The sequence below is a fragment of the Lates calcarifer genome, linkage group LG2 (genome assembly GCF_001640805.2).
Source record: "Lates calcarifer isolate ASB-BC8 linkage group LG2, TLL_Latcal_v3, whole genome shotgun sequence".
In the NCBI taxonomy this organism is placed as follows: Eukaryota; Metazoa; Chordata; class Actinopteri; family Centropomidae; genus Lates; species Lates calcarifer.
Window position 1 is genome coordinate 4,016,025 of NC_066834.1, and position 16,083 is coordinate 4,032,107.

Below are 16,083 nucleotides of genomic sequence, written 5' to 3' on the forward strand. Positions count from 1 at the left end.
GTTTTTTGTTAACATCCTACAGCTAATTATTTTAAAATGCGTCCAACGGTCAGCATTCAGGAATTGGTCACTTAACAGGTATGTAAAATAAACTACATGTTGACCTGGGAATAGTAAAACATGAAAGAGTGCCCTCTAGTGTTGGATGAAATAATGTCATCGGCTCTCAACAAAACTCATGTCAACCTGGGTTACATGAGAATCCTACCAGGGGCAAGTCACATTACAGGCCTCTGAAGAAGCTCACATGCTTGTCAGCTAACATTTATTTTGGCTAAATAACTGTGTAATCTTTGTTTAAACTATAAAACAACTCAACAAATCACAGCCACTTTACTCTGTATTTGCCTCACCATATTTGAACAGTGGGAAAAACTGCAAGCCCAAGAGTTGGCAGATAAGCTGAGGACAAATCATTTTTACACACTGTTAAAGATTGACTATAAAATTCAGGTAAAATGTTGAAAGTTTTTATAGCAACACATGAGTTAAAACACTACATATGTTTTCATTTTAACCAAATATATCCCACCTTGTTCAAACACAATATAATAAGAGACAGTTGTGACTAAAGTATACAAAGTGCTGCTACACTGTAATATATCATCCATAAATGTGGAGTTTCACAGATGAAAATACTACACGATACTACAGGGGTTTTGAATCTGCTAGTTTCATTTCCAGCTTTGTTTAATGACATCTCCTGAACACAAAAAAAACAGTCAAAGAAATCCTCTGAGTGCCACCCTGATTCATTCCCCTTCTAGAACTTTTGAGAAGAAGGCAAGGCTTTATGATCATCAGAACATTTAGCCTATAGAGCCCTGACTTTTGATCTCTTTAAGAAATATTTTAGGTTTAAGTGCACATATTTATGTAGTAATCCCATTCAAAGGTGATAAAACTCCAATCTTTCCTCCCTCTTTCAAAACCGCAGGTGCAGTGTAGTTTGGATTAACTAAAACCAGCCGGTACAGTAAATGGTTCTTTCACTCTTCATTTTCATTCTTCCCTACTTCTCTGACATTTCTGTGAAAACTCAAGATCTGTAACTGAATTCACAATTGTAAGGTGGCAGAGGTCTGTGACATTGCATTGTAAATGAAAGTGTTGCTAAATGGCACAAACTGGTGGCTGATGATCTTGATGGCCTCTTGAGCAGCTGATCCTAAACAAACATTGATAAAAGTTAATAGACATTCCTGTCTTATTTGCACGGTCTGGGTGAGATATGCTGCATATTAGAATCAGGGATCAATGGATTTCTGAAGAGCACTAAAACTTTACCTCCCAGAAATGCTGCAACTGTGTGTGGCTCTGCAGCACCGTATCGACAGCTACAGGTTATGAAAAGGGTATTAGAAGAAAAATTAATACTTGTTTGGCACAGATTCTAACAATCACTAAAAAAAGTCAGTTCAGCAGTGTGCAGTACTTACAACTCATGAATATAGTCGTCTTTAATGTTGACGTTGAGGCTGTACTCCTGCAGTAGGCCATTTACACAGAGCTTCAGTTTGCTGATGTCTTCCTCAACCTGGTAGTTGTAAACTCCTGGTAAAAGAGGACATGGTATCAGGAGGAATGATCCCCATCATTCTTCAGAGCTTTGCACAGAACTCTTGGGATGACTGTATTATTGATATTGACAAGGGTACACAGCTCAACTAATATCAACCAGAGACCCAACAAGCAATTTAAATATTAAATGTAATGGACCAATAAAAAAACCTGTCTGCACAAGTATTTTAGAATTGTTGCAGCTGCTACCTTTTTTCTTTATTTGTAGGTGGCCACATAAACATGGTTCTAAATGTCAAAAATTCTGATGCTACTACTTTCTTTCCCTGTAGATTGCACAAGTTGGTATGGTCTCTCAGTGACTGAGCATCTCTGCCTTGTAAAAAAAAAGGAGCAACTTATTTCATAAAAACCATCTGATTTTATGAAGTTGTAAGTTTTCAAGTCACTTTCATGGTGAGTGTTTCACACAACATTTTTTTAAAGACAAATCTGTGTGAACCGTGGCCATACCTGGGTAGCGGGAGTGCTGCTGATAGAAGCGATCAACAGCACGAAGCATGAGGTAGAAGACCATCTCGCTATCTGGACTGTCCATGCACGAGGCTAAGAAGACACAGCTATTGTTAGTCTGTGAATCTGCTTCCACAAGAGAGATTAGTACTAGAGTTATCGCAACAACACAGTTTAATCAGGATGGAAATTCATTTCAAACTTACTGATTTCATCTTTATTTACTGAATCCACACTATATTCTTCAGTGAGAGATCTGCAGCGCACCACCCTCAAAAAAGATGCATTCTTACCTAGACACCAACACAAATGCCCATAGTTAGGAATAAGCTACATTTATATGCAGACTGAGTTCTCTTGAGTCCATACGGCGCATACAGTGGCAGCATTACAAATCTTAACAACAGCAGAGAAATAAAAACTTTGAAAGTAAGAAAAAGCAGAACTGCTGAATGATGGTAAGGCATGACAGACTTATTCATTTTGATTAAGACATTATACAATGTGTATACATACAGCACATGTATATCTAAGCAGATCTGAAGTGCGTAATTTCAAGTAAAGACATGTCAGGTTGAGATCAGATTTCTGGGCAGGTAAATATACCCACTGAGCATGACTGAATATAAAAATGTGAGGTTCAGGTTACTTACAGAACAGTTTGATGTCCTTTTCAGAGATGCTCTCTGGTGGCTAGTGGAAAGGAGAATTAATTTTAGCAGACATTTTTCAGTCAACTGCATTTTAATATTATTAGAATTCCTCTCAAGTCAGTTAAACTTGCTTGAATGCAATAGTAAGAATGGACCAGACATTTATATTGAGCACACTAGAAATTAACTGATTTCATTAGGCCATTAAGAATTTTTCTAACTGATGGAAACACTTATTCAGTGAGTACACGGGTTTACAACATACCTTTCCAACAGACTGCAATAGACATTCTACATGCTTTAAAACAGCCACTGCATCCTGCATGGCCTTTTCCCTGTAACTGAAACAAAACACAAAGACTGAATGGCAACACACCCACAAAGCAAATCGTGCACAGTTTAAAAGAGAGATATAGAACCTGACCTACTGTTCGATCAGAGAACTTCTCAAGTGCTTTTTTGTTGCCCTCATGCCCTCTACAAATTTGTCTACACAGCTAGCACTTCCACATAATCTAAACTTACACATTTTGAAGGTTGATAAACTTCTGAGAGTCTGCGATCATATCCGGGATGGTTCCCCGTACAGGTAGGCTTCCATTGCCTTCATTGTGAACAAACTCCTTGACAGCTCGCAGCATCACCCAGAAGTCTGGGGTCTGGTAAACACATATGGCAGTATGAAAAAGCAGCAATCCAAATAACTACTTATTTGAAACTGTAATATAACATATTTTGAATAGAAACATTTTGGGGAAAAAATTCAAAACCTGTGATGTGATGTTTTTACACTGTTCACTATTGAAGAGGTCTTCAACAGCACTAGGAACCTGCAGAAACAAGAGTCCTTATAATATTAGTCTCACTAGACCACTGTTGAAACATAGGGTTTTAATAGGTGAGATGTGTATATAAGGTACATAAAATGACTATTTAAAAACAAAAACAATATTTTAGATCTGGCACCTTGGTTGGATTTAAAGCAGTATTAACATTCTTAATAGCTTCCTCAAAGTTTTCTTCATCCTCTGGGACACCATTCTCATTCTTCAGGATCCCTGAGTGGGGCACAAAATAAGAATAAATCATAGATAAGTGTGAGGTACATAGCCAAGTCACTGAATTTAAAGGCAACTACAATCTAGAGGTTCACAGATACCTTCCCGGATTAACTGTCTGAAGGCCTCTTTATCCTTGTAATTTTTAGGGGGCTGACCATTGTGCTACAAAGACAAGAGCAGAGACATTTTATTGTAAAGCAACACTAACAAAAAATCTCAAGAATAAATATCAGGGATGTCTTTGTCAAACCAGTCCACCACAGAAAGTGCACTGTACCTCACTGAGCCATTTCTCCAGATATTTTGCAACAATGATAATCCACGGTGTGTGACTGTGATCCTACAGATTAAATAAAGAATGAAATATTATCAAGTTGTGTAGAGCTGGCATGGTGTGAACTGGCTTATGTGCATACACACCAAAGTACACACCTTCTTGTCCATGCTGTCAAGGTCATAGGACTGAATGTGGTTCTTGAATTCGCCAAAAGGCTGGTCTAACCTCAGGTCCTCTAAGGCATTGTCTGGGTGAGATTCAATCACTGGAGAGAGGCAATAAAATGGTGACATACATTAAAACAATTTCAAATTATACATACAAACTATACGGCACAATGAAAACAATAAAATAGCCATGTGCCATTAAGGGAGCATATAAGTATATAAGATGTCAATAACCTCATGTAAATGACTACAGATATTTTATTGATCACAGTGCTGCATTTTCAGTTTCATGGCTTCATAATTCACTGTGAACTGAAAGCATTACACATGTAAAAATACAATATGAAAAGTTAAAAATAAGAGCTTTAACTTAGTATTTTAATGTTTCACATTTAGAGATAAAGTTAAAGAAAAATGCCGGGAAACTAACCTGTATGCTCCTGCACCGCTAGTCTCATGTAGCCAATGAGGCCGTAGGTTTTACAGACTAGGAAAGGTACCGAGGCACTCCACAGAACTGAGCCGAGCCTCAAACATGTGCTGTGGAAATTTAGAGATAATGTGACAAGTTAATTGGACAGATAAGAAACAAATCAAGCTAACTGAAAAAATAAAACAATTTCTAAAATATTAAAAGATGGAAATCTCTTTGCCAATTACGATATGTAAACAACATGTTTTGTAATCTCTGGCTGAATGAGAACCATCAAACTTCTTGAATGAAAACACAGAAAACATTCTTGTACTTGCAGCACGTGTCCATGAATGTTCCTCAAACACAAACAAAATAACTGCACAAAAATTGCCCTCACAATATTCTTCAAATCAAGCCCAGCGAGAGTGGTAAAAGCTACATCCATGATGGAAAGCACAAAGTTTAGATATTTCTTCGAGATAATCCTGACAGTTCCAGTTCAGCAAACCTTAAAACTATAAGATCAAATATAATGTCTCATTAAGACTTAACTCAATAAAAGGTGAGAATTAAGATTAACTGTATGTCATACCTTTCTGGCAACTGGACACCAATAACTATGGTAAACCTGTGGAAAAACTCTGGATCATTGTCCAGCAGTTTATCTGGACTCTGTAGGAGAAATACAAATGTCAAATTACTGATCAGTACATTTACATATTTACTCACCATATATCTATACACCTACTTTTATGTCACAAAAACATTTTTGATCTCTGTGATAGTTGAAATGAATCTGCAGTAGGTCTTATGTCTTTTTTACCTTGAAAGCACTTTTCACTTTTGTGTTTAGTGTGATGTAAGTATATCATTGTTATGATGATATAAAATATTGTTATTGTGTGTTTTCATTTTCTACTTGAAACACAATACTCCTTCTAATAATGTTAACGATACCAACCTCCTCGACAAAGTTTCCAGAGACATCACTGTTGAGTTCTTGTAGCAGCTCAGTGGCAGCCTGTGCTCTGTTCTGCAACATAAGAGCTAAGGTCAGGGCAAACACATTGCGCTTCTATTCCTAATAAGAATATTAGGAATAGTTTATGCAGGTACAGAAAAAAGACAGGAAATTGTGCATCTGTGGGTGAGCATGTATGTGTGTGCACCTGTAAGAGAAAAATGAATATGATCACAAAAAATAAATTCATTTATTTTTATTTTGGCAGAGCATACCTTTCCGATGCTGTTGTTGCTAAGGAAAAAGCTGCAAGACAAGATCAAGAGGTCCATGAATGCATAAGAAAAACTAACACATATTATTTTAAGCTTCGCTCAACTTTCAAAGAAACACTGCTGTCTTACTTGTTTCCAACATCTTCCCCAGAGACTGTGTGTCCATCAACTATGGTGAATGCTCCAATACCTAACAAAGAGATCAATTAATTCAATCAGAGAGATGCTTTCATCAGCACCTGCAGTATCACTACCAACACAGAGCCACATCTGTTTTACCTGGAAGTACCAGGTTCTTCAGTATCTCTGTTCCAGTTGCTGTGGCGTTGATGAGACAAACATGTGCATTCTCCAGTGTTTCCTGACCATGGTCGCCCCACAGCCTGAAAGCACACAACATGACATTGACATGTGTTGCCATCTAGTGATACAATTCATCCTCAACCGATGTGAAAACACAGTAAGCCACTGACTTAGCAAGTGGTATGAGATTCAATAGCATTCGCTGCCCTATTGGTACAGTCGTCTAACGATCAAATGTAGTCAACAGATGCATATTATTTAGGGGCTGTCCTTACAAAAGCTAACAATTTTTATAGGCAAGAAAACACCAAACAGAAAAAACAGAGCAACCTATCACGCTGAACTTATAATTTATGTGTTAGCTGTTTTCACTATAACGTACCCATTAAGCTAACGCTAGCTAACGTTAGCATTCCTGCCTCGCCAGTGTTTCTGCTGTGACCGCTTACATGAAATGCTCACAACAATGAGCTACAAAGACTTTTAAAAAGTCATATGAGAAGTCCGTGAAATTGTTTAAACGTACCTAAGCTGCCTGTCGTATTTCTGTTCTTTAGAGGCTTTGGTGGCTGCCATGGTTTCTTTCAAATGGTTGACATCTGTGGACGCATCTTGACTTCCTGAAAAGCAGATTCGCCAAAAAGAAGCCGGCGTGAAAAATTCAGACTCGCACTTTCGACACAAATTCTCACCGTTATTCTTGTACATGACTATAATGATGGATTGAATTATGATAAGATGAGGAAATCACAAGGAGAAGTTGCCTCTTTCTGTGCCGAATATACATCAAAATACAATAAAATAACTAAGTACATTGACTCAAGCACTAAACCTGCAGTTTTGAGACAGCTATTTGCACTTTACTTGAGTATTTCCATTTTCTGTTACAGTACACTTCATACACAGGGTAAATCAGAGTGCCTTTGATAAGACACTGACAATAAATGATCAAAATAATAAAAATCCATCCATCCATTACTTATATTTCTTCAGAATTAATCTAAAAATTTATTTAAACATGTAAATGACAAAATCAATTATATAAAACAGCCCAAATCTAGGACAATAATATGGCGAGACGTAAAAGAACAAACACATTTTCAGACTCTATTTAAAGCGGATCATGTTCCAGATATATGCGGCATGTTTGCTTATGGATCCATTACTAATGTATGTGTGGCCTGTGGTCTATTTCTCTTTAAAGGGCATAGCATCAGCAGAGAATGACACCCTTCATCATAATAATCTAAAGAGTCATTCATTGTCAATATAGCGGAGAAAAAGACATACAGTGTATTGTAATATAATCGCTGTGTAAACATATCCAATCATTAAATCCGACTGACCTAATGCGGTGACACTGAGAAAGATTAGCTTTTAAACCCTCGACAGGTGGACTGTGTGTGTGTGTGTGTGTGTGTGTGTTGTATGGGCGTGGAGGGGCGTGTCAAGACATGGATAATTGCCCTTCCCCTTTGGCCACTACATAAACTTCATCAATAGCTGCACTGACTGATGTCCGCGTCCGTCCTCCTCGTGCGCACCGGAGTGCAGAAGTCACGCAAAGACAGCTTGGTTCGACTTGAATCCGCAAACAGGGACAATGACAGGGAATCACTGGGGATACGGAAAAGAGAACGGTAAGATTTTATAGCATCCTACCTGCAGGCACAGTCTTTACCGCTCTCAGATCAGTAGTGGAGGCAATTAACTCTGTACAATAAATGTTTTCTGTTATTTCGTTTTGCTGGCGGGGACATTGCGTGTTTTATCCAGAGGAGTAACGTGGATGTTAAAATGGCTGTTAATGCGAGATTAGCCCCATGCTTAAAGGGATGACTGCTGTAACCTTTACCTGACTTTCCACTAGGTTTGTCCTGGGCTCTTGGGTGAGGAACATTTTATTGCGTCAGCGTAATCGCCAATATACATTCACTGAGCACTTTATTAGGAACACATACACCTGCTTATCCATTCAATCATTCAATCAACCAATCATGTGGCAGTGGTGCAATTCATAAAATAAGTTGCTGTTCTTATAACAGTGAATAAAAACGGTCTCTTAAGTTTTCCCACTTCTGTGGACAGTTAAAGACTGGAAAAACAGCCTGGTATGATGAATTTTGCTGAGGCACACAGATGGTAGCGTCAGAATTTGGCATCAACAGCATGAATCCAGGGACCCAACCTGCCATAAGTCAGTAATCCTGGCTGCTGCTGGTGGTGTAATGGTGTGAGGAATGCTTTCTTGGCACACTTTGGGCCCCTCAATCCCAATGAATCATTGATCAGCATAAATTATATGATGTAATCATGTCAACATGGACCAGAATCTCAAAGAAATGTTCCAGCATCATGTGGAATCCATGCCATGAAGAATTTGAGACTGTTTTGAGAGCAAAGGGAGGCATACCCAGTATTAGTGTAGTGTTCCTGTTTTCAAGACAAGTTGATCTCTTTACTATGTAACATTGTTGAGTGTGGTCACTAAACAAAATGGTCTTGAGTAAATCTCACTTGAAGTTCTCATTTTATGTTAATGGTCCCAAGTTGTTACTTGGAGAAAGGGAGAATAATGGATGTTATAAAGTCTTAAAATGTTCTGTTTATTTCTCACTGTCTTACATGGCAAGGTCCTTCTGTATGGCACAAAAACTACCCTGTTGCCCAGGGGAACCGGCAGTCTCCCATTGACATCATACCTCAACAGGCTTCACATGACTCCAGTCTGGGCCCAATCGTCCTGAACTACGATCAGTGTACCTCCATCAACATCGCCAATAATGGACACTCTGTAGTTGTAGAGTTTGATGACTCGGACGACCGTTCAGGTAAGGAAAAGGTGGTCTCGACTTGGTTGCTTGTGACTTCACCTGTGGTTAGTACAGTTTAAAGAATTCAAGTCTTTTTTTTTTCTTCCTCTATTTTTTCCAGAAAGAACGTATTACAGGTGCAAACGAACCAACCAACTAGCTCAAATATGTAGTAGATCTGCACAATTACAGTGGTTTGCACAATTACACTTAAGTCTAGATGTGGTTGAAAGAAACTGAAAGGTAACTATGAGTAATGTCTTAGCAGGGACTATGATTGTATGAGAGGATTGTCTGCCACAGAATAATTGACAGAGATCACAGTTCAGGGATAATCATAGCTCTGATATCTGCTGTCAGCCATATGCAGTGGAAGTGTGTGCTAAAAGTTTACTTTAAAGAAACCTACACTTGAATGGTGGCATTACCTTGATTTTCAGAAAGTGCAAACCATGTGCATAACTGCCCATAATCAAAGGTTGCAAATAAACCTCTGATTATGCTACAGGGAAGTGCACTAGCAGTTAACCGTATGAGTATCTGTCTGCTGGACAAGAGATATAATAACCTGAGGTGTTTTCAATGGTTATTATGACCCTATGTGCTTTTATCACTGGGTGGATCCATTTTAACCACCCCATCATTAACATGAATGATAAGCTCGGAAACAGGGGGCTGTTTGGCTCAGACACTTTCCACAGAGCAAGCAAGTAGCGATCACTGAAAATAATTAATGAAAGAGACCTGTGCACTTCCTCAGCATTTCTCCATAGTTCAAATGAGGCGCACAAATCCCCATAGCCTGCTGTTGTCAGTTTGTCATGTGTGGCTGGGTCTGGGTATACGCATGCATACATTTTCAAATGGCAGTGCTCTGTGTCACTGTTTTGGTAGGAAATGGAGGGCAGAGGCTCCTTTTTAAGACCCATATATACTATTCAACTGATTTAAACTGATTACATTATGTGATCATATCATATCAACAATCTGGCTCAGAATGTTATGAATAACATGACAGGAGTTAGATCGGTTATAATTGCAATTAATGTATTTCTCTCTTCAGGCAGTCCTTAATGGGAGCATTACCAAGGTCAGGATTTACAATGTTACCACCTATCTGATTCAGCACACATTTATAAGTGGCTCTCCACTAATGACCTCATTGACAGTAAATAGTCCAGCAGTGTGGCGAACTTGGTCACATTGCAGCAAAATGTTGCAAATATAGCATTCTGTAGATCTGTTACTACCACATTTTGTGGTTAAACATTTTTTTATTTTATTTATTTATTTATTTATTTTGGCTTCTGTGGTTGTCCTACATCTATATTGTAAGATGAATAAGATGAGTGCTTTGATCTTTATGCCAGTCCTGTACAGTTAATCTGACCTGACCTGGTGTGGCCTGTTTGTCAGAGAGATGTCAGCAGCATCACAATGAATAACAATCAGGTCAGACTGATATGGAGGTCCATACCCAGCAGTGCAGATCACAGGCTCAGAAAACAGTATGTACCACCCTAATAATATGCTAAATTTCATTAAGATATACACTGACGTTTCTATTAAGCCCTGCTCGCCAATGTACCTGAATAGAAACTTAAAAAAAACTATAATGGCTTCAGCATATAGTAGCTTTATATGACAGAGGACTGCTTATTTGCATCTCAAACTAAAGTTTGTTCCTCACAGCTCTAATGATAGATATGTTAATGAAGCAGGCAGTCTTTCTGTTTGTGCTCATGTATCAGCTTAGAGTGAGAAATTTGATAAATATCTGCTGGGTGTTACCAGGGTGACTCATCCAGTAATGTGTGAGTCTGTGTGTGTATGTGTGTGTGAGCATGTCCTGCAGCAGTACCAAGTTGTTTGGACGACACTACACTCGGGATGCTCTGTGCGGCATTCTGCTGGAACGCAGTTTGTCTAACACCCACAGAGAGTAGGGATGTGGGTGTACGCGAATGTCGAATTTATTTATTTATTTATTTTACATCTCCTCTCATCTTCTACAGTGATCCGGGGGGGCCCTCTTGACAACCCCTACAGACTGAAACAGTTCCACTTCCACTGGGGCGGAAAGGGCTGCCACGGCTCTGAGCACACTGTTGCAGGAATTAGCTATGCATCTGAGGTCAGTGTTTGGGATCTGAATACGTCAATGTGTCATTGTCTGATATACAAAACTCAGACTAACCCATTTTTGACTGAGCGGTAGTGAGGTGCTAATATATTTTGCTGTGATTTAAAATCAAAATACAGATTTGATGCTAACAATTCCAATTCATATGGCTGAAAACATAATGTAGACATGCCCATGTGGGATGTGTTGGCAGAGATGACTATAACATGATTTCAGTTCATTTATTTAGCCATAAAAGCCTGTTTTTTTTTGTCTTTTTTTCCATCTTTCTCTCCTGTGTCTGCCCTCTAGCTTCATTTAGTACACTGGAATGCTGTCAAGTACAAGACATTTGGGGAGGCTGCAGCAGCTCCTGACGGCCTCGCTGTGCTCGGCATCTTTTTAGATGTAAGCTGAATTACTTAAATGCAATCCTGTTTTCTGTCCCTGTGCCCCCTTTCCTCTCCAGTTTGTATTAGTATAGCAGTTTTGCAGTCATGCCAGTTTGAGCAGAAGCAAGGACAGAATGACGTGTTGTTGCCTAACAGTTCTCCTCTCATTCAGAATTTTATCTTGTCTTCTCCTTAACTATTTGCGCAATTAACATTTTTGTGTTTAGAAGTTGTAAGAAAAAAGTTCTGTCACAAAGTATTGTGTGTGACATAAGTCATGTATGTGATGCTTAAAAATGTTTATAATACTGTGTAGAAATGGATACATTTTTGTGGTAAATACTCGATATTTACGGTAATCACTCCCTCCACCAGTGTAGTAATGCTGTAAGCTATGTCCCTGATAGGTGTCTGCTTCAGATAAAAAAAAACTTTTTTGGATTATACTAAGTGTAGATCAAATTGAGATCAAAAGTTCTGATCAAATCACAAACAATCTGTCTGTTATGAAAGACAGGTGACGACCACAGATGGCTCCACATGATAACAGATGTTCTGTACATGGTGAAATTTAAGGTGAGTGCCATTGTTGATTATTACCAGATTTTATTACATGTAATGTTTCTGTGGTTTATAACCTGCTTTTATATTACTCTTATTGCACTAATATAAAAGCTGGTGTCTTTCTGTTTCCATTATAGGGCAGTGTGACAGATTTCAAAGGTTTCAACCCCAAGTGCCTCCTACCCAGCAGCCTCCACTACTGGACTTACCTGGGATCGCTGACCACACCCCCCCTACATGAGAGCGTCACCTGGATCGTCCTGAAGGAGCCGATCATCGTATCGGAAAAGCAGGTGCGCACAGACTCTAACAGCTCTGCAACATACAAAATAACATAAAATATGATGAAGTTATGATGTTCATTCTACATTAGAAATGAGAAGATCAGTAATTTAAAGGCCTTTTTAAGTTTGTAGCTTTATGTAAATTTCTTATGTAAATAATCTAAACACACTTGTAACATATTTTTGATTAAGAGAGCAAGAGAAAGGTGTAGTTACTTCCACCTCTTAACACACAAAACTCTAATCTGTAGTAGTTAGTTATTGTTTTAGATAATGTGGCAAAGCCATTCATACACAGCATTAACAACAGTCCGGTTATCTTGGCTGCCAGCCAGTGGTGGGAAACCTCTCTGGCACAAGGTCTATAGTTTGCTTGACTATAACTAGAATATTACAGTGCCGAAAGTATGAAGCCTAACTTCTCTCACTGATAAAACATAAATAAATAGAGAAAAAAGGAAATCATCATTCAAATAGATATTCATATAAACACCACTCATATCATGCTTTTTTGATCCCTGTATGTTGAGTTCGAGAGTGCTGCTCATTCTTTTCACTCATTTGTTGTAGCTAATGATCTACACCCATATTGCTCTCATCTGAAGTGTGATAGTTTTATCAGAATGAGCTGCTTTTAAATATAACCAACTGTGTCATTTTACTTTTTTGACTTAAATCACACCATGGCACCTAGTTATACTTGGAGACAGAACCTGCATGTTTTATTTGTAAGTGAGTGGAGCTTAAGGCATCGATGCTGCGTTTGATCAGTCAGTTGTGAAATCCACATTTCCTCACCCGCATAATGTTAAGGGCTATGCTGCATCAGGCTCCGAGGATCCACCACTTCCTCCGTTTTAAATCCAAAGTTCTGCATCACTGGATCAGTATGCCAAGTTTTAGTAGATGTGGGGGTGGATGGTGGTGGGTTTACCTCTGTGCTGCAGCATATCCAGAAATATACTGTTTGTTCAAAGTATTATGCTTTATTTAGAGGCTACAACAAGGAACAGCACATGATTCATGGGGGATGCCCTGTCAGGGTTTACTTGTTTTTTTTTTATCCACCCCTCTTAGCACTGAACTTAATCAGAAAGTTTAGGTCTGATAACCCCAGGTTGTTGACAAGTTAAGCTGACTAACTGGATATCTGCAGCACATGCCTCCCAGGTCTCCCTGTGAGCCGTCCCTGTGGCGACTTCTGCCAGTCCTTTGGATTATACTTTCGTACTTTGTTGATCTTCTCCAAGTCTAGTTCCCCATTTTTAACTCCAGGATTGTACACGAGAAACCAGGAGTTTTATTGGCGGTGGCACCTCGGGGTGTAGTCATGAGCGATCTGTCTGTAAACATACGCCTGTAGCTTAAAGCTGGGGGTGAGGTGTAAGCTAGGCAACTGGCTCCACAACCTATGACTCCAGGCCTCAAGCCTTTGATCCCCTCCAGCTGATTATCCTGATGGATGGATGACTGCATGGGTACAGGGCTTTAATTGAGAAATGCTTGCATGGAAACCCAACAGGGAAAAGCCCTTATATAACCGGATATTATTTTGTTTTTCATTCCCCACATAATAACACAGAACTAAAAGGGAAATACCAAAAGTGGGTGCAGTGTGTGCAAGGTCTTAAGTTTTGGTAGTGGTAATATACAATATTTTACTCATCAACAAATGCCATTAAAAGACCAAGTACTAACAACTAGTAACAAGTATTGACTGTATAGCTAAAGCCTGATTATAGCTCTTTCCTCTGTTGTCCAGAACTATTAGAAATACATCAGTGAGTCACAATATTGCAGTGGAAGACATGTTTCTTCATTACAAAGAATATGGGCATTGTGTCTTTCTGTCTCTCTTGATGCAGCTGGGCAAGTTTAGAATGCTTCAGTTCACTGGAGAGGAAGAGGATCAGAGGCTACGCATGGAAAACAACTTCAGGCCTCCTCAGCCTCTCAAAGGCAGGAAAGTACGCTCCTCCAACTAATGTGACCTCAACAGATCTGAAGTCCTAAATAACAGCCGCTCTTGTAGACAACAGTGAATGCATTAATTTGAGTGTAATTTATACCTCATGGTAGCTTGTCATGAGGAGGATTTCTGATTTACATTTATACAGAAGGAAAAAGTTCAAGGAGTAATTCTCATCACTGCCAGCACATAGAGATGCATGTTTCCCTCTACTGGTCAGAAGCTTGACTACCAGAGGGAGGAATCAGTTTTTGAATGATTTATGGAAAAATAAAAGGATGTTATGAAGCAATATAATATAAGTAGTCAGCAAATTTATTATTTGAATACTACTATGTGGTATTTGGTGATATTATCTTATTATTATGAGCTGTACTTGTTCCTCCACAAGATGTTCAAGGACAAGTGTTGCTGAGGCAACAGGGTGCTACATAAACTAGCAGCAAACTCTTCTGATGATGAAGATGCTGTTCTATGCAATGAGTAAGTCTGTACATGAGTACAGTCTGTTGCTGATTGCAATCACACCTCTCTGCCGCCTGCAGATTCACAGCCTTCGCCTCCTTACTGATCCCAATTGATCCCCTGATGATCCTAGCCTATTGCTGGTGGATTCCCAGTCCTTCTGGCCATAGAGCCCTTCCAGTCCAGCAATCCCAACTGGAGGTGGGATAGGATTAGTTCTGCATTTGCTTTAACTGGTCTGTTTGGCCATGACATAGGGCATGTAAGTCTCAGGTCCTTTAGAGCTCAAGAGACTGAGATATTCACCCCCAGCAGGATGCTGTATTATTTTTAGCATGCTCTCCAGATTTAACAAAAACCCAACCATTTCTTATATAGGATTTCTAAAACTCCAGCAACCCTGACCAGAGCCCAATGAACAGATTTCAAATCAAACATCAAACACAGAGTCTTCACTTTTATGATCTTCATTCTGAGATTAAACTTTATCCTGTCTGAAGTGTCACATTTCCTGGCTAGGTGTTTCTGCTAGGCAGGAGGTAATGCATACTGTTATTAACAGCTCACCTCTGAGGTTGTACTTGAATGAAAATATATGCACAGTCCGGGATGTATGAGTTAATGCCTGACAGAGGCTCCTGTGTTTCACTTGGGTGAGTTATGGCAGCTCTGTGTAATGCTGGTCCTTATTTAGATGGACTTGGATTTTTACCAATGCAGAAGAATGGCAGGGATTAACTCATATTGTACCCATACAACAAAACGCACACATAAATAAAGGCATCTTAGATATGATTGTTTTATGCTGTTGATGTGAAAGAACATTAAAAATGTAATTTATGGGGTGGTTTGAATATTTTTGTAATGCATTCAAAATTTTGCCATGTTTGCTGAATGGAATAAAATTCAAAACAACTTTGTTTTACTGTCTTTTTTTCCCATTTGAAGTGGTCCTATCAGATTTGTAGCCTGATATAAAAACAGAAATATATCTTTCTGTCTTTGATAATTTGGGATTACACTGCACATTTGTGGTTGCAAATAAGGGCATGAGCAGGGCTTTACATCTGAAACACAGTCAGCAGTTTCTCTTCCTACTAAAAAGTATTGTTGACTTTATTTAAGTTTCTATAACTGGACCTTGTACCTAGTAGCCACAATATGTTTTTAAAGGAGATGTCATCCAGCAAATGTTTAAACTCCCTCTCACTGATCAGAAGCAGCAATGCTGGGTTCAAGGTAATCAGTAACCTGTAGCCTAAAGGGGTGAGGGACAGAGTGAAGGAATGTGGACTGATCACTGTCAATTATTTACCTACTGTGTTAAG

At 38.9% G+C, this 16,083-nt stretch overlaps 2 protein-coding genes across 2 annotated transcripts; one reads left to right on the top strand and one right to left on the bottom strand.

The window, feature by feature from the left end:
* Positions 1–454: 454 nt before the first annotated feature.
* nae1 (nedd8 activating enzyme E1 subunit 1) lies at positions 455–6,805 on the bottom strand. Its single transcript, XM_018683124.2, has 20 exons — positions 6,673–6,805; positions 6,123–6,226; positions 5,973–6,033; positions 5,844–5,874; positions 5,569–5,640; positions 5,200–5,279; positions 4,623–4,732; positions 4,181–4,290; positions 4,026–4,088; positions 3,847–3,910; positions 3,654–3,745; positions 3,458–3,517; positions 3,213–3,346; positions 2,953–3,028; positions 2,688–2,727; positions 2,241–2,327; positions 2,035–2,127; positions 1,440–1,554; positions 1,288–1,337; positions 455–1,168 (listed from the first exon to the last, which is right to left on the bottom strand). The coding sequence occupies exons 1-20, from the start codon at positions 6,720–6,722 to the stop codon at positions 1,059–1,061; spliced, it is 1,602 nt and encodes a 533-aa protein (XP_018538640.1). The 5' UTR covers positions 6,723–6,805; the 3' UTR covers positions 455–1,058.
* Positions 6,806–7,633: 828 nt separating this feature from the next.
* ca7 (carbonic anhydrase VII) lies at positions 7,634–15,670 on the top strand. Its single transcript, XM_018683121.2, has 7 exons — positions 7,634–7,786; positions 8,780–8,977; positions 10,975–11,093; positions 11,394–11,489; positions 11,987–12,049; positions 12,175–12,330; positions 14,187–15,670. The coding sequence occupies exons 1-7, from the start codon at positions 7,750–7,752 to the stop codon at positions 14,304–14,306; spliced, it is 789 nt and encodes a 262-aa protein (XP_018538637.1). The 5' UTR covers positions 7,634–7,749; the 3' UTR covers positions 14,307–15,670.
* The last annotated feature ends 413 nt before the right edge of the window (positions 15,671–16,083 follow it).